This window comes from Citrus sinensis, chromosome 2 (assembly GCF_022201045.2).
Source record: "Citrus sinensis cultivar Valencia sweet orange chromosome 2, DVS_A1.0, whole genome shotgun sequence".
In the NCBI taxonomy this organism is placed as follows: Eukaryota; Viridiplantae; Streptophyta; class Magnoliopsida; order Sapindales; family Rutaceae; genus Citrus; species Citrus sinensis.
In genome coordinates, this window is record NC_068557.1 from 31,039,183 (window position 1) to 31,066,969 (window position 27,787).

General features: G+C 33.8%; 4 protein-coding genes across 10 annotated transcripts; 2 read left to right on the forward strand and 2 right to left on the reverse strand.

Annotated features, from left to right (window-relative positions):
- Positions 1–6,937: 6,937 nt before the first annotated feature.
- Positions 6,938–7,659, forward strand: LOC102627023 (precursor of CEP14). Its single transcript, XM_006467548.4, has one exon. It carries the CDS (start codon positions 7,159–7,161, stop codon positions 7,453–7,455), a length of 297 nt encoding a protein of 98 aa, XP_006467611.1. The 5' UTR covers positions 6,938–7,158; the 3' UTR covers positions 7,456–7,659.
- A 5,337-nt stretch (positions 7,660–12,996) lies between these two features.
- LOC102626737 (uncharacterized) lies at positions 12,997–16,159 on the reverse strand. Of its 6 annotated transcripts, none has more exons than XM_052433940.1 (11): positions 15,824–16,159; positions 15,630–15,752; positions 15,450–15,519; positions 15,201–15,325; positions 14,887–15,102; positions 14,710–14,796; positions 14,192–14,620; positions 13,995–14,104; positions 13,765–13,870; positions 13,404–13,658; positions 12,997–13,304 (listed from the first exon to the last, which is right to left on the reverse strand). In XM_052433940.1, the coding sequence occupies exons 1-11, from the start codon at positions 15,971–15,973 to the stop codon at positions 13,179–13,181; spliced, it is 1,797 nt and encodes a 598-aa protein (XP_052289900.1). In that variant the 5' UTR covers positions 15,974–16,159; the 3' UTR covers positions 12,997–13,178. The 6 variants fall into 6 exon arrangements, with proteins under 6 accessions (XP_052289900.1, XP_024950456.1, XP_052289906.1 ...); XM_025094688.2 differs by having other exon boundaries at positions 12,998–13,304; positions 15,651–15,752; positions 15,824–16,158; XM_052433946.1 differs by having other exon boundaries at positions 13,000–13,304; positions 15,880–16,156.
- A 3,762-nt stretch (positions 16,160–19,921) lies between these two features.
- Positions 19,922–24,230, forward strand: LOC102626436 (probable alpha,alpha-trehalose-phosphate synthase [UDP-forming] 7). Of its 2 annotated transcripts, none has more exons than XM_015527009.3 (4): positions 19,922–20,182; positions 20,372–22,502; positions 22,582–22,855; positions 23,266–24,230. In XM_015527009.3, exons 2-4 carry the CDS (start codon positions 20,515–20,517, stop codon positions 23,572–23,574), a joined length of 2,571 nt encoding a protein of 856 aa, XP_015382495.1. In that variant the 5' UTR covers positions 19,922–20,182; positions 20,372–20,514; the 3' UTR covers positions 23,575–24,230. The 2 variants fall into 2 exon arrangements, with proteins under 2 accessions (XP_015382495.1, XP_006467609.1); XM_006467546.4 differs by having other exon boundaries at positions 19,923–20,182; positions 20,405–22,502.
- Positions 24,077–26,793, reverse strand: LOC102626138 (protein GRAVITROPIC IN THE LIGHT 1). Its single transcript, XM_006467545.4, has one exon. The coding sequence runs from the start codon at positions 26,416–26,418 to the stop codon at positions 25,018–25,020; it is 1,401 nt and encodes a 466-aa protein (XP_006467608.1). The 5' UTR covers positions 26,419–26,793; the 3' UTR covers positions 24,077–25,017.
- Between the last annotated feature and the right edge of the window lie 994 nt (positions 26,794–27,787).

Genomic DNA, 27,787 nt, shown 5'->3' on the forward strand with positions numbered 1-27,787 from the left:
CAATTATACATATTATACCATAAAAAATTTCAATTGGAGCTTGAAGGAGTAGATTTTCAAAAATTTAGGTTACATTTTGGAGGAGTAGATTCGGTTGTAAAGTAGCTATTTTTTTAGCAATTATTAGCAATTATCCAATAAATGGGATGACATGTCATTTTTATCAATATATATCATATGACATGTCATTTTTTACTAGGTAAATGGGATGACATGTCATTTTTTACTAGGTAAATGGGATGACATGTCATTGTTTTAAAAAGACTAGATTACTCTTGTGATGTCAGTGCTTGCAAACGACAATTAACGGATTGGTAGACAGCAGAAGTGTTTTGTCAACTTAGGGTATACGAGTGATACACTTAAAAAGTGTTGTAGCACGTTTGATAGTTGATACGTGTGTCATTTAAGGGTATATGACTGATAATTTTCCTTAATATAATTTTAAATTTTTAATTTAATTATGAATTAATTTTTACTTATTAATGTCGAATATAATTGTTTAATTTAAATTTATTTTTAGATTTAGTATTTTCGTAAATAATAAATGATTAAGTAAATAAAATACTTTTTATATATCTAGGTAAAATAGTTAAAATGATGTTATGTGATATAAGTAAAATATTGTAATATCATTTTATTTATTAAAAATTTTCATTGGTAAAAGATCAACCTGATTTGTAGTATATTCAGCCCAACAAGGGTATTAACTATTAAGTGTGAGATTGATTTCTCATGCCGAAAAAAGATTGATCAATATGTTAGGCAATTAATTAATAACATCACCAAATCTATATTTAGGGAGAAAATTGAACACAATTGGGATACTAATTAGTGGTTTTTGTTAAGAACAGATTTGTTCGTCATTGATATTGATGGTGTCTATCCCTATAAATTGAGCCCCCCCCCCCTCCCCCCCCCCCTATGTCCTAAACACCATTGCATAAAACACATTCACAATACATTAGTTCATATATAGCTGAATTTATCTTTCAAGACAATATGGGGAAAGTCGTGCTCGATTTAACTTTGTTGCTGGTCCTTATCGTCACTACTTCATGTAAGATTCTCTCTATTCATATATCTTTCGTGATTTAGGGGCATGTAATACAACATTGTATATTCATGATGCAAACATTATATATTTCAAAAGTGTACATTTACAGCAAGTGATAGCTCCTTATTTTATTAAAAGACCAAAATTAAAAGATAAGAAAAACATACACACAAATGATATAATTAAATGACTGTAATCTAGGTTTTAGTTTATCATTTATTTGATGCAATTTTTTTTTTAAAATTTGATACAATTCAACTGATATACTTATAAAGTTAAGTAATTTTAGTTTTTAATACGATACAATTCAACTTATATATAGAAAGATATAATTAGGTAATTTTGATTATTTTAATACAAGTATACGATGCAATTCAACTGATCTATGGAGGGATATAATATGATGGCTCTATCTAATTATATATAATTGGAAGGAGAAAGAATGTTACCCTTTTTAAAAAAATTAAATATATATTTTTTTTTAACACTCGTGTATGGTGTATTCCTTGTCCAAGTTTGTTGTTAGAGCACAACAGCATAATTATAAAATTTTCTTTATAATTCAAAAGCTCATCTGTTTAATTATTTTTAAAGTTTCGCCCCCACCTGGTCGGTTGCGCAAGACTCGAAACTTTTATTCATTATATCAAAAATACCATTTTTAAATTACAAATTTATCCTTTAATCTATTTTTTCTTCTTCTCTTCCTCAATTTTTCTCCAGCTACTCAGGCTCTCAAGCCTCTTTGTATCTCTCACTAAACTCACTCAATTTCTCCATTTGATCAATGGTCATTATCCCCCATTTTCAAAATGATGTTTTTTTTTCCTTGCATTATTCTATATTGTACTATACGAAAATATTATTTTTATACGAACCTATATTTAACTGTAATTTTTAATTGCATTGCATAAAGGTAATTAATGCAAAGACTATCTTGTTTAGCTACAATTTCTAGCTGCATTTCGATGCATTTAAATTAATATTATTTAAACTTATTAACATTATAATGTTATATTATGAATTTTTGAAATTAATTGTCAAATAATTATTTTTTATAAATTAATTTTATACTATAAAAATATTTTAATAAATACTATCATCAAATAATAAAATGTTATAATATTATGGGATAATATTACCTAATATTTTATTCTAATATATTTCTTTATATATTAGTTATTATAATATAAATGATCGTATAATATAATTACTATAATTATTGTATTCTATTGTAATGCAATATAATATTAAATTTTTATAAATAAAATTAAAATGTATGTATTATATTATAACACAACATAATATATTTTTAAATTTTAAATTTAATTATGAATTAATTTTTTTATTCATCTCGAATATAGTTGTTTAATTTAAATTTATTTTTAGATTTAGTATTTTAGTAAATAATAGATGGTTAAGTGGTTAATGTACTTTTTACATATTTATAGTAAAATAATTAAAATGATTTTATGTAATAAAACTAAAATAATTTATCGTCATTTAGTTATTAAAAATATAGGTTTATTAATATTTTATATTTTATACTATTACTAAAATTAAAATTTATCTAAATATAAATATAAATTAATATTTAGTAAATTTAAATTCTTAAAATTATATCGAATAATAAAAGTAAAATGATTAAAATTTGAAAAATAAATAATATTTTAATGCAATATAATGTAAACACTACCTAGTACCTTCCCATGGGATTGTTTTTATACTCCTTTTGCCACATTTTTAATGCAGTGTAATGCAATTAAAGATTGTAGCAAAAAATGACTTGGGCTCCTATGATTCGAATAGGCATTAATTTCTGGGCACCGCTATTGTCTACTTCATTCAAATGGATTTTGAGGTGAATCATATTATATTTTGACTTTTGAGTCCCTTTTTATCACAGAATAGTATTTTAGTGCAATATGATACAATGTAACGCAAGCTACCAAACACATCCCTAAAAGTATTTGCATTCAAGAAAAGTTGATCTTTCCACAATCAAATTAGCCGACTTTGTAAGCAAGGAATGAAGCCAAGATTTTATATCTCAAAAAGTTCAATATCTTCCCATTACATCATTTTACAGTAGCAACTGCTGTTTTATCACTTTATTATTTTGTGATTATGTTGTAGTATGTGTAAACTTTTATACTATCGTTCTAAGATGACTTTTAAACAAATCTTATAAGTTTTAGCTATTTATTTATACGTTGATTTTTTAAAGGTCATTTGATTGAATTAAATGCTTTGATCTTTATTTTATAGGGTATGCATTAGGAAAATACTAAAAAAATTAAATGTATGCAATTGAAAATTTTAGAATTTGTTAGTTTTACATAAGAGTTCTATGAAGAATTATGATATTCATTTACATTCATACCAAAAATATTGAAGTAAAAATTTAAAATTTCTATATATAATATTTTTCTAAATACTAATAAATATTATTTTCCAAACATATAATTTAAATTAATCATTAAAAAATTCATACAGTACAGTGCAATACAATATGCAATAAACATAGTATACTTAAAAGTTAATATAATATAATGTATAATTAAATACTGTACAACATTAATATAATATAGTGTTAATACAATACAACATAATATAATAAATATGTATTAAATAATGTAATATAATATAAAATGACAAAGGAAATAAATAAATGACAAATGAAGAAGTGTTTTGGGCAAACGGCACGGCAACGGATAAGTGTTTGTCCCAAGGCAGACACAGACACCTGAGCCGAGCTCACGACATGGGTGAATGCTTCAAGGCCCTTTTTGCGTAAACATCATGCCCAGCAATTTATTTTAGACCACTTTCTGCCGACACTAATTGAATACACATGTAACTTTTTCGCCAATTCAATTCAGACCATGTGACTTTTTTGCATTTCAGTTTCAAACTTTCAATTTTCTACATCGTGTAGGCAAATTGAAATTCGTTTCCGTGCACCTACAATTAATTGCACGTTTAATTTTGTTCATCAAGTCAACAATGCTGACCTTTGTCTTTCTGTTGTTAAATTTAGATGGTACATGCATGGAAGCTAATCTTTCTTGGCACTTGCTTTTATGCATGGATATATATTAATAATTCTAATGCATCCGCGCATATTGTACATTCGTGTCCGGCATGGAAATAACATGATGAAATATCGTATACCAGAAAAATATATAATACAATGTCAAATGTGCGCTCAACAACCCCATAAATTTTATATTTTTGTATTTGCCCAATCTGTTACAGAAATTAATACCAAAGCTCTGGTTGATTAAAAACTGATAATTATTATTAAGATCCACATGATTATTTACAATTATAAATTATTTACAACCATATTATTAATGCATTATAACTGCCTATGAACCTTTAGAACAAACATATGAGCCCCAACACCATTATCACACGGATTAATTATTTCAAATTCAGAGATTAAAAAAGGAAAATTAAGTGAACTCAAGAGGGTGTTCTACATAATTAATTAATTAACCAACAAAAATGTTGCTTGATCAACCTCTCTAATAGAATATAGACCTACCACAAAGGGGAGATGAGTGCATTATCATTAGGACCCCCTTTTGCATGGGTATATAGCAAGCATTATTTGGAAGTTCTTTGATTATCAAACTTTCACATCTTTCTTTCTTGAATTTTCGTAAAATAAGAAACTAGTGAATGGGAAGTGAATGTCGAACCTCATCCGACTCCATGTAATTAGGATGCCATTTACTGTTTATAACTTCCTACAATACGATTTTTTAGCTCTTATATATTAACCAGAATATACGTGGCGAGTTGTCTATTGTACCACCTAAAAAAATGATCTGAAATAATTTACTAGAAGATAGTAATCATATATAATGACTTGCAATTAACTTAGTTACTTAAAATGAAAAAAAATGAAAGAAATATCATTGACAAAATCAATCTTGGAAATATAATTAATTTTCAGATAGCTATAGCTGTACTTGATGATCAAGGTACGTAGAAACAATTGATCATTTCAAAGCAGGCATTTAATTATATTCAAATCTTAGTTAAAATCGTACTAGAGTGACACTGAAGTTGTTGACAAACTATTTGTGTTCTACCGAAAACAGCCAAACAGATCTCACTAGAGAAGTAAAATTAATATACAAACGTTAATTAATTTATGCTTTGACGGAAAAGAGTAGAAAGAAAAGTTGTAAAAAGGAAAAATAAATTAAAAAAAAAAACGTTAATTAATCAATGAGCTACATATACATAGATGGATCGAATTATTAACTTTTTTGTTTCATGCTAGCTGTTTGTAATACAATATATTTAGTGATAAAGCGGCAGAATATGGACGATTGCATTCTAACAACCAACATTGAGGGAGGGGCTCAAAAATAATGTTTCACTTTTGGCCTAGCTTTCTGTTTCAACCATGTTTTTTAAGATAAAGTTCAATAATATCAAACAAATTAATCACATCGCCATTTCTTGTTTGCAATTTTATATTACAAGTAATGCACGATGAAGTGGGTATTTTTTTTTTCTTTTATAAGGACTTTGAAAGTTATTAATTTTGATTGGAAAATTTAGAAAAATTGAAGATGACGGGCCGTGTAATCAGTAATCTGTAGGTTCTCGAAATACCTTGACTATAAGAAAAATATTGTGTGAACAGTTTTGTGCGCATATAGTCTAGCAATCAAATTGACACAATATGTTACCCTCCATGGAAATTATTCATTAAAATAATTCAATATAGTAAGTAGTAATTTTTTGAAAGTAACCATGAGATTGTTAGGAGGCAACTCTCGAATCCGGAATCACAGGGTAGTCCCCAACCCCAAAACAAAGATATATAGTATCGAATAATTGAATTAAAAGAGGGGCAAGTGGAGCTTCTATATTTGCACTCGAAAATCAACCAAGAAATCAATCAATTTCCCGCCAGCAGCCAAACACAAAGGCAGCGTAGATGAATGAAATCTCGAACTCGCTCGAAGAGAGTGGACAGATTAATAAAATGAAACCTAAGAGCTAGCGGCAATTTTGGGGGAAGGCGACACTGAAAACAAGACCACGTTGCGCCACACCGATTTGTGTGAGTAAGGCCATTAAAGACATGATTTACGTGTATGGAATTAATCAAAGTAGAAAGAAAAGGGCAAAAAAAATAAAACCCCATCTTTTTTTACCAAATTTATATATGAAACAAAGTGTGGGACCAGACTGATCTTATTATTTAGCTTTACGGCTTGGACTTTTTCTCGTCAATCACATGCAGCTTATAATAATAACCGTCTTCATCGGCCAACGTGGCTATAGCTCATGACTATTAGGTAAAAGCTAGGTGTTCCCATCTGACGGTGACAAAGCATTTTCTATGGGTTAGAAACTCAAACTATTGCCAAATCATACGTCGATGATTGACCTCCATGCGCCGGTGCTTTCTCTGTGATTGATGATCTCTTTGACGAATTGGCCGGTGACAAAAATCAGAAACGTAGGTTATTACACAACTTTACCTCATTTTCAAATCTTAAAATGGAGCCTAACTTTACTGTGACTGGTAACGAAAAGGTTCACATCAGAATCAGATTTAATTTCTCTGGTGAGCAGAGACATGGAATTTATCAACGAATGGGATGTTTGACTGTGCATGAACAGACGAAGTTACTGAGAACTAACTACATATACATCAGTGGCCGGCGGCCTATCTTGTAGCCTCACCTAACTTGACTGCCACGCGGCATTCGCATACTAATTTTTAGTACACCCACTAAATACCATATGAGAAAACGCACCAACATATAATTAAGACCACATTAAGCTTACGATCTTGACTTACCGTCCCTAATTTTTCTTGCTTGGACTCCACGCACGCTAGCCCTTTCTCAATAGCCGTCACGCGGTGACTGTATCTGTATGAAGTGGTGGGTGATGACTTTCTCACATCTCAGTCTGACTTGCCTATAAATAGTAAACCCAAACCATCTTCCGAAAAACACTCCATCAACCTCTGTCTTCACAACTTATTTCCACCCTCAAAAGCTAATATATTTTCTCTCTTTGTTTCTCCTTGTTTACAATACATTCAAATACACCATATATTCATGGATCGTTTTGGTGCTTTTGCAATCATTTTCTTTGTCGTGTTTGCTTCGTCTGTGCCATCTTTAGAAGCAAGAAAGCTCTTAAACACAGAGAAGATCGACAGCAGCAGCAAGAAAGTTTCATCTTTGTTTGCGAATTTGGTTCTGAGTGCTCTTCCAAAGGGAAGAGTTCCGGCTTCGTCTCCAAGCAGGAAGACTCATGGTGCCACGCTTGATCATGAAAAGCTCTTTGCCCGGCATCTCGCGGGCATTGATCGGATTCTGCAGTCAGTTCCAAGCCCCGGAATCGGCCATTAGTCTTTCCATATTATAGACACATGTAGTCTATATATTTTATTTATTGATTTTTTTTTTACTTCTTTAATTCTTTTAATGGGCGGTCAGTTAGATATTATCGTATTACGTTGTACACATAACGGAAGTGTATAGAGAGGCACAGGGTACGGTTTTCTTTCTTTATTTCCTCTTTAATTAATTTCACAGGATAATTAAATTTTGTTCTATGCATCCCTTTTATATCATTGATGAGAAGTTTCTTTCTATGGCTTATTATTGACAGTTGCACTCAGTGTATTAACGATCCTTAATTCCTCCTTTACTAGAAATTGCATCAATTCATATTACAAATTAAAATCATGAAATCAATAATTAAGCTGGCCTTGCACGTCAATTAATCTTCATGGACATGTCCTTGATTTGAGACATAAGCTAGCGTTTCATTTCATCTTTGATCTTTTTGATGATCTTCCTCCCCATTTTGGTAAACGTTGAATATAAGGTGCATGCACCGAAGAAAATCAACCCGTATTTGAAAAGGCAAATTAATATGGTCCTATTAAGGTCCCCATGTCATGTAAAATAAAGTATGCCACTGGGCTCTGATTTGGTTAAAAAAAAAAAAAAGTTGAAAACGCGTTTACAGATAAATCTATTAGAAGCTAATTGTCGGTTCCTTTGCAAAAAGATGGCAAAGCCAATATATGCATGTCCATGGCCATAGCTCTGAGACCCAACACCTGATTTCTTGCTTCAATGTACAATATGCTGAACTGGGGCTGGCTTGCTAGAGCAAAACCAAAAATAAATATTAAAAAAAATCAGAGAAAGTACAGTATTTATTTAATTTAATTTAATTTAATTAATTTATATGCAGTTTACAATGTGTTTGGCATTTTACTTAGATTTGTTGTCCTTTTCCTTTGAAGACATTCGTAAAATAGAAATGATACATTAAAATATTTAAACAATAGCGTCCTTGTCTTGCGCAATATATAATAGGTAACATAATTAACACAATAGAATAAGATGACAAAGATGTCACCAATTCTGTCTCTGTGATTAACAGAAAATTTAAATGAGCAACTACTTTAAATTATAATTATTGGCCCATCAGAAACTACCTGATCAATCATATATTAACTTATTAATTATCAACTTAATTAGAAGGAGAAATTAATTAATCAAAATCATTCAGATATTATTGTTATCTTTACAAGTAGAATTAATGAAACTGCATGTGAAAGCTAAATTTTGTCTTCGTTTCTCCAAGCCAGCAAAATTGACTGGATTAAAAGCTTGAATTGTCAGCTGCTTCTTTGTAATAATTTCGAGGCATGTGCACATGGTTTCCAATTCCAACATTTTATGATCAAATTGCTTACGACTTGTGTCACCAAATCTCTTCTCTCTGTGGAATAAATAGGCTCATTAATGACTATTTTGGCCCTCCCACTCCATACATCAATCATCACGACCAGGAAACGCTTTGTTCTCGTATTCTACTTTCTGATGATATATAGAATCTACAAAATAAGAAACATACCAATTACTTATCACTCAATTAATGAACGTTTAAATTAAGCTTTTCTTGCAGCCCAAAAAACTAATGTAGCTATGTTGAGACATCATTGAAATTCAATTTTAATGTGCATTTTTAATAACAATTTCTTTTTTGGCAATATTCATCGCGACCTATATATATTTATGCACGCACACACACGCATATAAACAGAAGGAACTGTCTCACTCCGCTCGTCGCATTAGGTCTTAATCTCATCATCATGACAACACATATGACAAGCTTTGTCCATTGTGTGTTAATTATATGACGCCGCCTTGGTTTAAATTTTTTTTTTTTTTAATAAATAAGAAAAGAAGATTTGGCTAATGACAGGACTAATCACGTTTAAATACGTACAGAACGCCTTTAGTTTATTTTAAGGTAACAAGCAAAGCATCAAAAGAGAGATGTGCATGAAATTGAAACATATATATTGACGAAAACGATGAGAATTGCTACCGCAAAATTGCTCTCTCTAAGCAAAACACAGGGGCTGCACAAACCGCCGATCGCTTGAGACAATTTACAAACACATGAAACCAAAACGTGTTGCGTCTGTTTGTGGTTCAGTTGCCGGACTCGACTAGCTTACAGAATCTGTAAGGTACAGACTGCAGCATCAGCCGTTGGATGTGGTTGGATGTGGAGTGAGAAACTAAACAATAGAAAATCCGATGGTGGGATAACGGGAGATGTTTGTTACAGAATCTGTACCATAGACAGGTCCTCAGTTGCCCATCAACTCTCCGAATCTTCTTATCCTCGACAACAAACAATTGCATTACAGTCGATTTTTGACTTTGTAATATAATGTACCTCTTTTTATTAATTAATAATTACAATAAATTAAAATTCCAAAATTTCCTATTCGACAGAAAATACCATAGTATATGATTGTGCTGCATTGAAATTCTAAGTCTAATTATTTAAAAACGTCAAAGGTTACAGTCGGTTTCTGACTCCAGTTGTAAACAAAGGGTAAAAGCCCATTTAGTTCTTAAGATTAGTGTCTATTTAGTCCATATATTTTTAAAAATGCCTCGAAACATCACTGTCATTAAAAAATTGATACCCCTACCGTTACTTTTTATTTCTTTTGGCTTATTTTTACAATATTACTTTTTTATAATAATTTTTTGTTTGGACATTAATAAAAAAAATAATTAATTTACCAATTTAACCCTATAAAATAAAAAATTATATATTTTTTTTGCAAGCACCATTTGCACACTTGGTAGTTTGCATACAATTTTTGACAATTAAAAATTATTTTTTTTTTATTTTTAGAGTTAAATTGGTAATTTAATTATTTTCTTTTTATTAATATCCAAATAAAAAAATTATTATAAAAGGATAATATTGCAAAAGTAAACCAAAAGAAATAAAAAGTAACAGTAGGGGTATCAACACTTTAACGACATGAATGTTTCGAGGTATTTTTAAAAATATAGGGATTAAATTGATACTAATATTAAAATATAGGGAAAAAAATGGTTTTTTACCCTGTAAACAAATAATCGAGTGAGACGATGGATGGCCAAAAATTATAGTGTCAATCCTTATAAATTAATTGTTATGTTAATATACATAATGTTATGCAAAGCAAGATTGGGATTTGGGCGAAACAGGTGGTTAAGTTATACATAACAACAAAAAACTGATGAAAATTAAAGATTTTGTTTCTTTTGTGCCTAAATCTAAAAGCAACATGGTGAAATACTCACCAGACACAGACAAGGCCGCCATGGAGGTCGCCTGCCGGACCAAGATTAATTGGCTCGACTCCAAGCCTGAAACATGAGGTTTGGAATTGGTGGACCACACGAGTGTCATGCTCATTCCTCAATCCCTCACACGTGTTTTCATTCGCTTTAGGAAATATTTTCATGAGACGTAGTGTATAAGTTTAATTAGCATTTATCACACAATCATAGTACACACTCCACGGAATCTTAACTTAGACCGTGGTCTTCACCACTTTGTTCAACAAGCAGTAAATTTAGATTGAAAGATCCCATGTCAACATGATAATGTGTTGGACATTAGATTAATTTCCATGACATTATTGTATATTAGCATTTAGGATTCCATCTTTACCTAAACTCATATATAATAGTACATGTAAATACAAAATAGATATTGATTAACTTTCACCGCATGGTTTGATAGTAAAATATATGTTAAAATTTTGGGAGGTTAATCCAAAAAGAAAAGAGAAATTAGAATCTTATCTTAATCGGAGCTCATATATGATATTGTATATAAATACAAAACACGTCTAATTAGTTTTCACGATAAGGTTGAAAAATAATTGTATATTAACAATAATGATTATGTCCTAATCATAAATCTACTGAGCTTTCAAGTATCTTGACATCTTGTGCCGTGTGTGTTGATAAAATAATACAGCTAACATTTTATTATTTTTATTTTTTTTACAATAGTCATCATTCATGATTATACATTTTCCCCATAGAAATTTTGGTCCATATATTAATTGACAATGATTTAATAAAGTTTAATACTTATTCTATTGATGATTCGAGAAAGAATTAGTGAAAGGTGACAGAAAACATTTTACACTTTTAGCTCTAGTGCTACGCTATCCATCTTGTATTTAACAAATACCATATATGTAATTGTACAAGGAACATTTATGAAATGGACAGCAAAAAGAAAAAGGAAATATAAGCACATATCAAATCATAAGGATATAAAATTATATTCTACATTGTCTTCCATTTGGTATATACCCATACGGCGTTACAAAAATAATACATCTATCTAATGCTTTTTTATAAATATGGGTAATATGTGAAACTCAATAAATTTAACTTTCAATTTGCAGAATTCATTCGCAGGTCTTTTGAGAATTCACAAACACAAACGTTATAAATTTGACTGCCCAAGAAGTTTTAGAAAAGCTAGTTAGTATATCAATAACATCTTTAGTTTTGATTTCTTTTTCCAAAGCTTTATTTATTTTCTGGTATTCATAGAGAATATAGAGTCTATATATACAAGTAGACAGTATAAACTAGACCAGTTGGAGCAGAGTAGTAGCCAATGAATTATTATAGGGAAAGTATTAATTTAGAATACCGGTATAATTTAGAAACTAATATAATTAATAATTAAATTAACCCTTGTAATAGTGGGTTTTAGTATAATTTTATTACTTTGATGCTTGCATATTTGTCAAGATTACTAATGGATTTGTTTGCTCTATAATAATGAATCGTGTACATGTCCTTCCAACTCAAACAATTGCTGATTCTAAGATGAATTTTAGATGTTGGAAATTTCCATAAATGCCCATATTGGTAACTAATAATGCTGTACTTACAAAATTAATATATATATTTATGTGGTTATTATATCGATTACGATGGTGAAATAATAAAGAAGTGGCATTTAACACATAATAATTTAATAATGCTACATCATATATGACGTCAATTGGAAATAATTAATTTTTATTATTTTAATCTTGTATGATGGTGATAAGATAAGGGGCTTATAGAATATTGTTCACAGAGTATATTAATTACAGTAGTGCTACATATCCCAAATTTTTTATCCCAAAAAGTTATCCCAAATGATGTGTCATTAATTGAGTGGTTGATAATTTTTTACAAGATCCAAGTGAATTAATTATATTATCTCATCAATCAATTGATGACACATCATTTGAGATAAAAAATTTAGGATGTGTAACATTACTCTATTAATTATGGAGGGAATAAAAGAAAAGGAATTAGCAACGGTGAAAGGGTAGCCGTCATTGAATTAATTAAGAGCTATTATTTAATCAAAATATGAATACTAGTAAAATCATTCACATGATGAAACCTTAAAGCTACTTTAGCTACTCAATTCACGAAGATTATTTTCATTTTTGTATATGAGCAAATGTAAAGATGTAAAAAAATAAAGAATTGTGTGATAAACAATTATATCAATGACCAATTTGAATGGTAAGAGTAAAATAATGTTAAAGATAACATATTATAAAATTAGATAAGGATTCAATATTAAAGTGAATTTTCGCTGAGCATTAAATTAATGGTCATGGTTTAATTTTCATGTTATTTTTTTATTTCTCTTACCTAACAATTATTGATTCAATACTTAGCAAAAAAAAAAATCAGCTCTAATACTGAATCTTTGTCCTATTACATCAAGGCACCGCATAGGCTGGCACATGAACGGAGGCATAGAAGATCGCAAAGGCAGCCCCACAACAGAAGATTATAGTCATGACCCATCCACATATGAATTTGAAGAGGAGCTTCCAGTTCACATTCTGCAAATAATCAAAATACTGTCAAATGAATCATCGTAAATTTGAGAAATGTACAAGCACTACTGTATGTAGCCGCTGGCAAATCAAAAGAAATAGTACCTGAATATCATCTGCTATTCCAACTCCGACCAAAGATCCAACAAAAGCATGAACAGTTGAAACAGGAAGATTTGTTGTAGATACTATGATCACCGCTGCCACAGTTGATAACTGAGATGCCAATCCTCTAGAGTTGCTCATGTATGTGAGCTTGCCGCCGAGACATTGTGTTAGCTTCCACCCACAAAGGATGAATCCCATTACTGCACCGAGTCCACCAAGGGCTCTAAACCACCAGCTCACATCTATGGAATCCTGACGAGTGATGACAACCATTAATTAAGACTAATCTATTTATTCTTTTAATGACGTACTTAGACTGCAAATTCTAACGGGATAGGGGTGGATATATCAAACTCACCACATCTTCTCCATTTCCGGAATATTTTGCTCTATTATTGAAAATGTCAACAATAGCTCCATATGGACTCACAATAGCTGCTATCTCACTAACAGACTGAATGAGACTGCATAAAATATATATCAACATATTTTAGAAAGGTTTTGTTATGCAACTACATATGTTTATTTATTTATATAACCAAATTAACATAATGGCGATTTATTAAAAACCATGAGTACTGAACCTACGCAAAGATACAGGAAGCTAAAAGGTGTGGAACGCTGAAGCAGTCTTCTATTTCATCATATTTTTCTGCTAAAGCATGGCGAATGAGTGTATTTCTGTCATACTCGATAACCTGTTTGATCATGTGATTAATAGACTAATTAGCAGAGAGAGGCACCTGTTTTGGCATTGATGGCTAAGACTGACAGCTTATACTTACTGGAGACACAGTGGATTTTGTAAAGTTTCTAACAAAATTATAGGCGCTTTGAAATGGACTTTGATTTTCCATCTTGTGAAAGGTCTTTGTTTGAACCAAATTGTTTGGCGTACACTGAAGCAAGTGCTTAAATTGTGTTGACTGTCCTGTAGATAGAGCCAGCTGCTGATCTGAATCTTTGATTGTACTGTCTGGTGAGGCACAGCTATTTCGCTCCTCCTCTTCGTAGACTGTGTCGAGTACTCTCCTCTGCATAAATTCTCTCAGTACATCTTCAGCTTCATCATCCCCACCTTTGGTATTGTTGCTGCAGGTTTGATCCTGTATTTCGACACATTGTTCCTTGGTAGAATTCATGTTGTTATTCTTTGCAGTCTTGTGTTTTTCAGTAGCACCAAGTTCTTTTGTGGCCAAAGGAACAATCACAACCTAAAGTAAAGAAATAGAACCATTGAATTAGTTAATGGATCCAAATTAATCCAAATGTGTGTTACAATTAGATTTAGAGTACTATTCACCAAGGGTAAGACTGCTCCAATAAAGGTGGCCAGAGCCACAGCCGCTATGGTAACCCATCTGGGTATGTGCACCAAGTGTCCTCTAACCTGCCATCCAATTTTTAAATCATGCGGTTATTTGGAAATTGAATAATGCGGTGAAGCAAATATGGAAGAAATAAGGGATAGGAATTGTACTCGATACACGAGAAAGAGGCAGAGGAGTCCTGCTGATAGTCCATAATCAACAGGGAAGAAAATGAGAATTCTCTCCCTTGCATTTTTGTGGCGAAGTATTAAAACCTTCAGGAGAATGAAGAGGAAGCATGCACACATGCAGGCAAATAATGGAGCTACAGTCCATTCGAGGAATATCCAGAGGAGCCCCCCACCATTGAAATTGTGATTATCATTCTGCATTAGAAGATTAGACCATCACGCTTCACTTGAGCATTGAATTAAATTTTCATCAAACAAATTTCTTTCCTTTTCCCAATAGCTTTGGTCAGCACCTTGTTCCACAAGGGAATGTAGTCAAAGCCTTCGGTCACAAGCATTGATCCCAACAAAGCGGCCTGCGTTGCTTGCTGAGGTGAAACTGGTAACTCAAAGTATGTTGCTATTACCAGCCAGATTGCTGTTCCAAAGTCAATAACTTTAATTATGGACTAGTATTCAATTATTCTCTGTAGCATAAATACAAAGGTATATACGCATGCTTGATATATGAAATTAAGGACCAAGTGGAGGTGATCTAATACTTGCAGTAATGAGAACAACTACCATACTCCACATCAAGAAACCTTCACTCGGTTGATTTTCCTTGATAAACTGCAGGAACACAGGAACTTTAATCATATATATGTGCAACCCTTTATTCTTGTGACCATAAAAATAAAAAATAAAAGCAAATTAACATCATTAATGGTCCCTGACACTACAAATAAAAAGAAAGCGTTAACCGTGCTGTTGCTGGCCAAGGCTGCTCCCGGCACATAGATTAAGCCTGCCATTATCGACGCCTTTAGAAGGGTCAATGTTCCCGACCCTAATGCTGTTGAGAACTGCAATGGAAAAAGGATAAATAAGCTATTAGCTTTCTCAATTTAAGATCGGATTATGTTGTAATACAGACCGGGGCCGGAAGATTGTTGGCACCAGCTGAAAATGCCATGGCAAAAGCAGCAAAACCTCCTAGTACTGGTACCCATTGATAGGTCTCCTTCCACTTTCCAACAACTTGAACGGCGAATTCCACCGGAATTTTCTCACTATCGGCAGGCATTCTTGCAAAACTAAGTCCAAGAAAAATTAATTAGATGGCACATGATAATTTATTAAATTTTGCATTGGATATGTCCCCGAGGCATTAGAGTTTGTCTTGTTAATTTCATAATAATTTTTTTTGTCTGACTAACAAACAACAGTCGTTGAATTTCTTTGTTAATTGGTGTGGACAATCCAATGTTTAGAACTCAAATCACAATAAGAAAATATTAAAAAGCCCAAATCTCCCATATTTTTATCGAAACAGCATTCGAGAAAAGACTAATGAACATGCAACAAGCTTGCAAATATTCTTTGCCTTAATTTGGGGTTGAAATTAAGAAAAACGCCAAAAAAATGTGCAGAACACGATAGGCCATCCGCCAACTAATGTTGTTGAAACCAAGCATTCAAATTTCAAATTGTCAAATCAATTATTATTGTAGTACGTACATTGGATTAGCCAGGCTCAGCTCCATTATCTTGTGCTGCTATAAAAGTGGTCAACACGTCCTTTTGACAACTTTTCTTCTTGCCTTCCAGGATTTGGGTGTGTTTTAATTCCATGATTTAATAGATAACACGGGCAAAATACAATGCATTGAAAGATAAGAAGATTATCCGAATACGGCAAAACGCCGTCCAACTTTTTGAATGAAAATAGTACGATTCCACAAAAATGGGCGCCCACTGATGCTTGTTCTACAGTACTACTAGTGATCTATTGCTATTATAAAGACAATCAATCACACAGCTTGTTTAACAAATTAATTGAATCATATGCAAATTCTCAAGGTAAATCCCACAGTTCATTCGAATACAGATTCATTTTGTTACATTCAAATCGAATAGATTTTGATTACAACACTGTCGGTCGATGCACCATCTTTTACCCTTCGTCGGAAATCTTTGGTTGTCCAAACACTCTTTAAAATTCTTTGTTGACATCCCAAATTACATAAATATATATCATGAGATTTTGTTTAGTTAGTAGTGCAATATTACTTTTTAAATTATAATTACCTTAGAACAAAAGCTATTATTGTCAAAAATAAGCTGCTCGAGCATTAGATAAATATTATTATGTAGGATTTAATATATGATTTTTTTATTTAAATGTTGGGCAACGAAATCAAATGGGTGCTGTCTGAGATGTTAGAAAATAATGAAAGAGTAAAGCTAGGCCTAGGCATTTTAAATAATGAGGCATTCATTAAGTGGATATAATAAGATGATGTAATTAATTTATTTATAACTTATGAAAAATTATCAAATACTTAATGAATAGTACATCATTAGGATGAGATTTTAAGATGGTTATCATTACCCATAAAAACAAATTCATAATACTAATGTAACCATTCTCACTATTTTACAACATAAATAATGTTTAATAAAAGTATAAGCTAACGAATCAAAACTCGAACAATTCTAACATAATAGCCAACATATTAGTTGGCATATGATTTGCATAGGAAAAAGAATAATCACAAGGAACAAGAAGACAGCGCATAGATAGGTTTAGAAATTAACAAATTATTAATTCCATTTTGTGAACAAAAGACGAAAAGCAGAAATTCAAAAGCTCCAAAGCTCACCAAAGCTAAAACTTAAATGTTGAATTGATAAGTGTATAAAGAAAGAGAAATGACAAAATGCACTACAAAAGCTTTCGTAGTGGAGTCCACCAAATGTGTGGCCTTAAAAAGCCCTTCTGAAATTACAATTGCACATGCAAAAGCTTTTGCCTCTTCCCATCCCACTATATACACGTACATAAATTCTCAACTTTCTTCTCACGTCCAAAAGAATCCAAACAAAATTTTATTTCACTTTCATAGCCCAAAAAAAAAAATACCATAGATTTCAAGATATTTTTATTCATAATCTTAGCCGGATAATATTGAAAGGATTTTAATATTCTATTTACAAAATTATTGGTGTTATAAATAATAATAATATAATTAATTAACTTAAATCTTATAAATTATTATCAAACACTCAATAAAATGACATATTATTTAAGATGAAAATTTTAAAATATCTATCATCACTCATTAGAAATCATAGACTTTTGCATTATTTCTACTTTACTTTTACATCAATTATGATAAAATTTGGGTTCATAAATAGTTGGATTTTGCTTATAGTGAGCTATGTGGGACAACAATCCCTTCTCAATACCCACATTTGTGTGAAAAAGGGAGCGATTTACTACTATTCAACCATAGGGTAGCTCTCAATTCAAATAAATTTAGACGGTGGTTAAAAAAAATAAATTTAATTTATTTTAATTTAATTTAATTTAAAATAAAATAAAATAAAATAAACAATATATTAAAAAAAACAAAAAAAACGTGAATTAAACAAAGCTCTGTCAAAGTCGGTCAAAACAAGATCTAAAATAAAGGGAAATTATCATTCATATACCCTATATTTACTCTGTTATCAAAAATATTACAACACTTTGAGGGTGTATCAATCGTCCACCCTTAATTGACAAAATGTATCAGCCGACCACCAAACCGTTAGTTGCCGTTTGAAAGTTAACGGAGTTATAGTGAATTGACGATTTTACCCTTAAAAATTATCACTTGTATACCCTTAAATTCTCTTTTTATCACTTATATACCCTTAAATTATCACTTGTATCATATAAAAAGACCAAATTACCCTTCTGACATCATCATACTTAAACGACAACTAACGATTTGGTGGTCAGCTGATACATTTTGTCAACTTAGGGTGGACGATTGATACACTCTTAAAGTGTTGTAATATTTTTGATAATGGAGTAAACTAAGGGTACACAAATGATAATTTTCCTAAAATAAATAATGTTCCAAGTGGGGAAATAGAAAAAGAAATATGCATACAGATAGACACACAGTCAGCAATGTGCTAATAATAATAATCAATTAATAATTGTTGGAAGTTCTTATTTTGGGTTTAGGTGTGAAAGGGAGAGGGAGTGGGAGGGGGAATGAAAAGTCAGTCACTTTGGTGACAACATTCTAAACTCAGTCTTATCCGAGCAATTGAAGCTTTGGAAGCCCACATCGCTTTCTCTGTATGTGGAGACGTACGAATTAGGTAAAGGACACCATAAGGGTCCATGCTGACCAATTTTATCTCCTGGATTCCCTTTATACCCTCGCGAAATATCCCGTTCACCTTCACTGTCCCTAAGGGTAAAAGAGGAATTGCATCCACAAACCAAACCCCCCCACCCCAGGGCTGCAACTGCAAGTATTCTCTCCCTCCTCCGGAAGTCACCCCAACCAGGAGAATTATTTTTATTTTATTTTATTTTATTTGCACGCATAGCACCACCAACCCAACCTCACTACAAAAGACCAAACCTGTTACCCGAGAAAAACCAAAAAAACACAACCAACCAACCAAAAAAACACAACTACAAAAGAGCAATTGAAGCTTCTCAAAAAAAAAAAAAAAAAAAAAAAACCAAATACCATGTGTTGCCACCTCATCAAAATTGTGTCACGGATGACGTCATCAATTTGACAGGTCACCACCCGCTCCTGCTTGTCCGCCAAACATAGCGGCCACGTGGCAACATCAGGAGCAGACAGGCAATTCTACCGTCCCCACCCTGCGCGCTCAGGTGCTCCTACGACCACAGCTTATCCGAGTCATTTCCTTCAGCTACTTGACACGTGGCACAGCAACCATGCGGGTGTCTTACGTGTCATGTGCTGACTGGTTTTGTCACGAAAGATTTACCAACGATACTTGAAGCATGTTATAGTTTGCTGGATAAATAGGCGATGACGTGTGGGTCCAGGTGGCAGAGTTGACAAACTGACACGTAGATGGTTGCCTAGGTAGGAGGGAGTAAGAGCGCGTGAGCCAAAAATTCAGCACTGCCAGCTGGCGTTACTGGTTATCCTACTGGCCGACCTTATCCTCTTCATTTTTTTTCATCTCTTTTCTACATTATTCTATCTGTTATCTTTTTATTATCCTAAAAAAAAAAAAAAAAATTTAATATTTACAATGAAAGAACCAATTGTTTTGTGTTTAGAGAAAGAAAAGAAGAGAGAGAAATTGTAAATGTGGCTCTTGAAATAGAAGAGAAGACCAAGCCAAACCAAACCCTAGATTTCTTTCGTGCTACTAAGGGGAATTTTGTTTTGTTTTGTTTTTTCTTTTTCTCAGCCCATCTTTGCGTTAAAGATTCAAACTTTTGTTCTGAAAGTGGGTTAAGGTTTGTTTTTTTTTTTTTTTCACTGGTTCAAGATTGTTATTTGGATTATGTAACAGTGAGTTCCAATGTAGTTTTGTGTATGCTTGAATATTTTTCGTGTTTGGATCTCATTTGGTGATAATATGAATGATTGTAAATGTTTAATTACGTGTATTTATTCATTTTGCGTGGTTTTTGATTTGCGTATAGGTGATGATGTTAATTTCTTGATAACGTTTACAGATCCTGCCGAGTTACAGAGATTTCACGAAAGGACCAATCTTGGGTCTGGTTTATGACTCTGAGATCTTGTGTTGAGTTTTAAAGTTGGCGATAATACAAAGTGGTTAAAGATGATGTCCAAATCGTATACTAATCTTTTAGATCTAGCCTCTGGCAATTTTCCTGCAATGGGTCCAAGTCGTGAAAAGAAACGATTGCCAAGAGTAATGACCGTCCCTGGTGTGATTTCCGAGCTTGATGATGATCAGGCAAATAGTGTGAGCTCAGACGTGCCGTCCTCCGTCGCCCAAGACCGCGTTATAATTGTAGCAAATCAGTTGCCTGTAAAAGCTAAGCGCAGACCGGATAATAAAGGTTGGAGTTTTAGTTGGGATGAGGATTCTTTGTTATTACAGTTAAAAGATGGATTGCCTGAAGATATGGAGGTCATATATGTGGGGTCATTGAAGGTAGATGTTGATTTGAGCGAACAAGATGATGTGTCGCAGCTTTTGTTGGATAGGTTTAAATGTGTCCCTGCATTTTTGCCACCAGACATTTTAACAAAGTTTTATCACGGGTTCTGTAAGCAGCATTTGTGGCCTCTGTTCCATTATATGCTTCCATTTTCGGCTACACATGGTGGAAGGTTTGATCGTTCTTTGTGGGAGGCATATGTGTCTGCCAATAAGATTTTCTCGCAAAGGGTGATTGAAGTTATAAACCCAGAAGATGATTATGTTTGGATTCATGATTATCATTTGATGGTGCTTCCTACTTTTTTGAGAAGGAGGTTTACAAGATTGAGAATGGGATTTTTCCTCCATAGCCCATTCCCTTCCTCAGAGATATATAGAACTCTACCAGTAAGGGAAGAGATTCTTAAGGCACTTTTGAATGCGGACCTCATTGGTTTTCACACTTTTGATTATGCACGGCATTTTCTGTCTTGTTGTAGTCGTATGTTAGGGTTGGAGTATCAATCAAAGAGGGGTTATATTGGGTTGGAGTATTATGGAAGGACTGTTGGGATAAAGATCATGCCTGTTGGGATCCACATGGGTCAGATTGAGTCTGTTTTAAGGCTTGCAGACAAGGATTGGAGAGTGCAGGAGCTTAAACAGCAGTTTGAAGGAAAGACTGTGTTGCTTGGTGTTGATGATATGGACATTTTTAAAGGGGTTGATTTGAAGTTGTTGGCTATGGAACACTTGCTGAAGCAGCATCCAAAGTGGCAGGGAAGGGCAGTACTTGTACAGATTGCAAACCCCGCTAGGGGAAGAGGGAAAGATCTTGAGGAAATACAAGCCGAAATACATGCTACCTGCAAGAGAATCAATGAGACGTTTGGCCGGCCTGGTTATGAACCAGTTGTCTTCATTGATAAGCCAGTGACTCTCAGTGAAAGAGCTGCATATTACACTATTGCTGAGTGCGTGGTGGTCACAGCTGTGAGGGATGGGATGAATCTCACCCCATATGAGTACATTGTGTGCAGGCAGGGAGTCTCTGGATCAGAGTCTTCTTCAGAATCAAGTGCGCCAAAGAAGAGCATGCTAGTCGTATCAGAATTCATTGGATGTTCTCCTTCACTCAGCGGTGCAATTCGTGTCAATCCGTGGAACATTGAAGCAACTGCAGAGGCAATGCATGAGGCAATTCAAATGAATGAAGCTGAGAAACAGTTGCGCCATGAGAAGCATTATAGGTATGTTAGTACTCATGATGTGGCATACTGGGCTCGAAGCTTCTTTCAAGATATGGAAAGGACTTGCAAAGATCATTTTAAAAGACGTTGTTGGGGAATTGGCTTGAGCTTTGGTTTCAGAGTTGTAGCTTTGGATCCTAATTTTAGAAAGTTGTCAATCGATGCCATTGTTTCTGCCTATCTAAGGTCCAAAAGTAGGGCTATTCTGTTTGATTATGATGGAACTGTCATGCCCCAAACGTCTATCAACAAGGCTCCAAGTCAAGCAGTGATCTCAATCATTAATACTCTTTGCAATGATGCCAGGAATACTGTATTTGTCGTTAGTGGAAGAGGAAGGGATTGTTTAGGCAAGTGGTTCTCTCCATGCAAGAAACTTGGAATTGCTGCTGAACATGGTTACTTCATGAGGTATGGTAATCTTTTATTATTATTATTATTATTTATCTTTCGCCAGTTGGTACTAAATTCTAAATCATTTGTCTATCAGGTGGTCTGCTGATGAGGAGTGGCAAAACTGTGGGCAGAGTGTTGATTTTGGGTGGATACAAATAGCTGAGCCTGTTATGAAACTATATACAGAGTCCACTGATGGTTCTTACATTGAAATCAAAGAAAGTGCCTTGGTCTGGCACCATCGAGATGCAGACCCCGGTTTTGGATCTAGCCAGGCCAAGGAGTTGTTGGATCATCTAGAAAGCGTGCTAGCTAATGAACCTGCTGCTGTAAAAAGTGGTCAGTTCATTGTAGAAGTAAAGCCACAGGTATATATTCAGCTTCGAATCTAAGTTACAGACATTCTACATAGATGGACTCTTCTAACTTGGCACCGACACAGATACACACAGTCATTTCTGCCCTTTTCTTTTCAACTATTAATGTTGTTGCAGGAACAAGCTTCCTTACCATCCGCACTAAATGTCTAAATTATCTATTTTTAGTTATTACAGTGTACTTATGATATCATGATGCCAGTGTGAGAAGACTAGAATATTGGAGGGTTGGCTATTCTTTCATTAGTTGCAATTGATGGTTTTAGAAGCAACGGCGTCAGTTTTACTTGTGCTAAATTGTGTCACATTTATCATACTTGCTACTATCTTGCGATTAGAATACGTGATGACTTTATAGTAAAAGCACGCTGTATGAACCAAATTTTTACTGTGGCTTACAGGGTGTCAGCAAAGGTGTGGTGGCAGAAAAGATCTTCACAACAATGGCAGAGAGTGGGAGGCATGCCGATTTTGTACTTTGCATTGGTGATGACAGATCTGATGAGGACATGTTTGAGATCATTGGCAATGCGACCTCAAGTGGAGTCCTCTCATCTAATGCATCTGTTTTTGCTTGCACTGTTGGACAGAAGCCAAGCAAAGCTAAGTACTATTTGGATGACGCAGCTGAGGTTGTAACCATGCTTGAAGCGCTTGCTGAAGCTTCCGCTCCACCCTCCTTCGAAGTTGGAGCATCCGATTCCCCATGAATTTTCCTTAGCCATTAAATCAAATTTGGCTTTAAGCTTAAGGCGGTTTGGAGGGATGCCATATTGGCCTGTAATGAAGGTAGCGATTATTCTCTACTCTTTATTTGGAAGTAGCTCGTTGGATGGCACATTGTGTTTGATTGTTTTGATGGCCAATTGTTAAAACATCAGCAGCTTGGATTTTTGTGCCGTAGTCAATGAAGCTCAGTGATGAGGCGAGTGGGAGAAAGTTATGTTGTGTCAACCTCATTTTAGTAGAGACTGGTCGGTGAAAAAGAAAAAAGAAACAGATCTCACATAAAGGGTTCAATGTTTCATTGAGGTTAACCTAGAAGGTGAACAAAAATACCCAATAATTGATCATCACATACATGTAAATGTCCCAAGCTTGTCTAGGCAAATTGTTGCTTAAATCATGTAGGTGACACTCCTTTCCAGCCATATTGAAGCCTGATAAGTGACTTTGATCGTCTGGACATCTCTTCAGATTTCGACTGTTTCATTTTTATTTTTTTTTTGGTTCCTGTTAAATCTGATAATTCCTTTGCTTTATAACCTGCAAATTCTATAGGAATCTCTGTTTAGTCCTTTACAATGCATCTATCTGTTCTTGTAATCAACTATTATTTTTGTGTAATCTCATCACCGTTCTGAGACATACATAAGTAGCTATCAAATGCATGGGATGATGAGGACTGGTTTCAGTCAGACATAATGATATATAGACATCCAAGATGATCAAACTATTATTGTTTCCATAGAAAATGCTTTATGCATTTGCTCGGATAAGCCATTGGAGGCATGCTTGAATTTGATGATGAGGCTATCCAATTGACCCACCTAACCTAAGGGCCTTACTTGGTGGTTCTACCATTATTGTTCTTATTTTTATTTATCCGCATGCCATATAATGTGCGCAGCAACTCAAATTTACAAAGAGGGAGCTTACCGAAAAGTTTAATAATCTCTGCTCTGCACATGAAGACGAAAGCATCCGGTACACACATACCGTAAAAGCCACGAATTAACATGTGAAGATAAACGTTTTCTTCATTCCACATCTGATCACTGTCTAATACTGATCAAATACGATGCATTATACAATCGCATTATACCCAGAAAAGAGTGAAAGGGTAAAGAGCCCTAAAAAATATTAAGAAAAAATTATTTACCGAGTACATGACTTTTGCAGAGATAGTTTACCGGATAATCTACCTGAATTTTACAAAATGTATGACTCCTCCATGTTTGCTTAACGCTGTTGGCCAGGAGTTAAATAGTCATTTTATCCAAGTTACGTAAATTTCAGATGACATTGGAGGAGTGACACATTTCATAGAATTCTGGTGGATTGTTGAAAATAAAAAAATATGTGCATTTCTAGCAAAATCTGAAAGTTCAGGTGATTCGGTGGATAATTTTCCAAAAATGGAAAACAAAAAATTAACGACTTGCTGGGTCAGTCTCGATCACATTCACTGGCGACAAATAAACCTGACTCTGTATCAGACTTTTACCGATCTTGAACCCAGGCACCACCGTAAAATTAACACGAACATCAACAGTAGAATCAACAATTTCGCAAGAAAATGCTGACTCATCATTCACATTCTCCATGTAAACTTCCGAAAATCTGCAATTTCTCGGCACCTGAAAGATAGAAACTGGTTGATCAAGTGAGAATGCCAAGCGATGCAGAAGCCAAACCCGTCTCGCCATCTCAGCAAAAGACGTGAAGAAAGCAGAATCTGGGCATTCTCCGGCGTTAATGAGCTTTCTCTGGTTCAAGTTGCCAAAAAGTGAACACTCCATTTTTGCATGTACAAGGTGAAGGTACTTGGAACGCATGAATTGGGCAAAAGAAGAGCTTGGTTTCTGAGCAAGAAATTGCCTTACGTTTACTAATTGCAGCTTCTTGAACTCGTTCAAGTATTGGTCCCGAGAGTGCTTGTGAAAACACTGAGACTCATTTGGTGGCGAAAAATTCGGAAAGTTGAAACCTTCAAGCATTGTTTTGCAGACAAATGATTGGAAAACGAAGTATCTATGGCTTGGTTTTGTAAAAATTGCTTCTGGTTCGATAACTTTAGCTGCTAAATCAAGATCCCAGTTTGCTGACTCCATTTCACGAACCAGCAACTTAACAAAACTTGTCATAGATCTTAAAGAGAAATGAAGAAACTGAACAAAATGGCTTGTGCTAAGAGCTGAAAGCTGAACATTTTCCAAAATTGAAATAGGCCCACTTGCGTTTAGCTTCTTTTCAAGACTCTTGTTAAACGCAATGGAATCATCAAGCTGTCTCTTGAGAGAACGAGCTTCAGATTCTTTCATCTCAGCTTCACCTTCCAATTTCTTTATAGTGATTTCGTAAGTCTTCATCAAACTCTGCTGCTCTTGAATCTCTGCCAACATTATAGTCACTTGAGGTGAAAGATCAAGCTCTTTCTTTAGGAAGCTTCTTTTCAGTTCAGATATAGCTTTCAACTCGTCAACCACAGCTTGGTCTGCAAGGTGAATGGCCTCACTATTGTATGGATTCTGAGCCATTTGTAGCTCCGCGTAAGCAGCTTTGATTGAAGTAACCCCAGCAAAAAGCTTTGCCACCAAAGCCTCCATCACTGCTCTTTGCCTCGCTCTTGGATCCCCGTGAGTTTTACTTCCCTTGATGGAAAACAAATCATCATCATCTTGATCAAACTTGTTTTGTGAAGTGAGCATGCAAATTCCCATCCCATTATTCGAACCAATCTTTGTTGCAGTCCTCAAATTGATTACCTTCTGAAATGTCTTGGCTAGCTTGCTCTTGTTGCTCATTGCTGATTTGGGTTTCATTGTTTCCATTTGCCGATGATCAACCCAAAAAGGAAAAACAAATCACAAACTATTGTGAACCGAAGAGACTGTGACTCACTGAGTGAAATCAACAAAAGAAACTAAAAGAGAAAACTTAGCACAAGGGTTGTCACAAAAAGTGACTATGGTGTTTGTGAGACAAGAAAAGCAAAGCAAATCAACTTTGACTATCAGATTGGAGCCGAAGATGGAGGTGGGGATAAATAGTTTTTTTTTTTTTTTTAATTTTAAAATAATACAATTAAAAATTGGGAAATAACACTTCGATCCCTGATTTTACCTATTATCACAAAAAAGATGTATAATTTGTAACATAAAATTCTTTAGTTTATATATTTCGCACTAAAAGTTCGTTTATTAATAAAATCAACGATTTCATTGTATTAATTTTGAAAATTTTGAATCTAAGTAAATCCTTGGATTCGTTAATATCGTACATATGTAACATTGAGATTGTTGATTTTATTAACAATTTTTCAAACAAAAATCGGAATACCAAAGATCATCACTCACTCAAGAGGGACTCGAGTTAAAATCATATCAAAATTATGTCCTAAAATGTGAATTTTATAAAACAATGCACTTTTATGTATTATTCAATTGGGAAAAAGAAAAAGGGTGGGAATTAAAGCGCGGGAAGAAAGAAAAAAAGAGGAGTGAACAGGGGAATTTAGGTGACTGAGGAATGAGGCTAAGTACAGTATAAATTAATCCTTGTGATTTTATTGGGGATTTCTTTCTTTTCAATAAGGAATAATGATTTAAAAATCTACATTACTGCAACTGCAATTCAGAGGTACGTGATCATGATGACGACACGTGGGCCATGCTGGTGTCGGGCGATTGATGAATTGAGTTGATGTTGTCTGGACCCCACGTTCCAAAACTAGCCATTGACATGCCAGAAACATGGAGCTGCTTGAATGTTTGACTACGCGATACAAGGGTCCATGACGCATCATGGTCTGTAGCATTCATTAGCAATATGTTATGCGTATGAGGAATAATTTCTTGGGATTGGCGCTTCACAAACAACAATTAACAGAAAACACAAAAGAAAAATTAATAAGCTCTGAGTCGGTGTCTAACCTGGCGGTCATGTAAAGCAACATGACAGGCGGTTGGAACTGGGCAGAAAATGGGAAAAGGTTGGTTGATTGGAGGCCTTGGTGTTCGTGGGACCACGGCTCAGATAATCTAACTGACTGTCACATCAACTCCTCACTGCCATCTGTGTCACTAGCCGTTATCTAATTTGGCATATTCTCTCCTCTACAAATAATACATTTTGTACTATAAAATTTTATTAATGCCTCCCTCCTTTGATTCTTTTCTAGTGCAACTTTACAGAAATTGT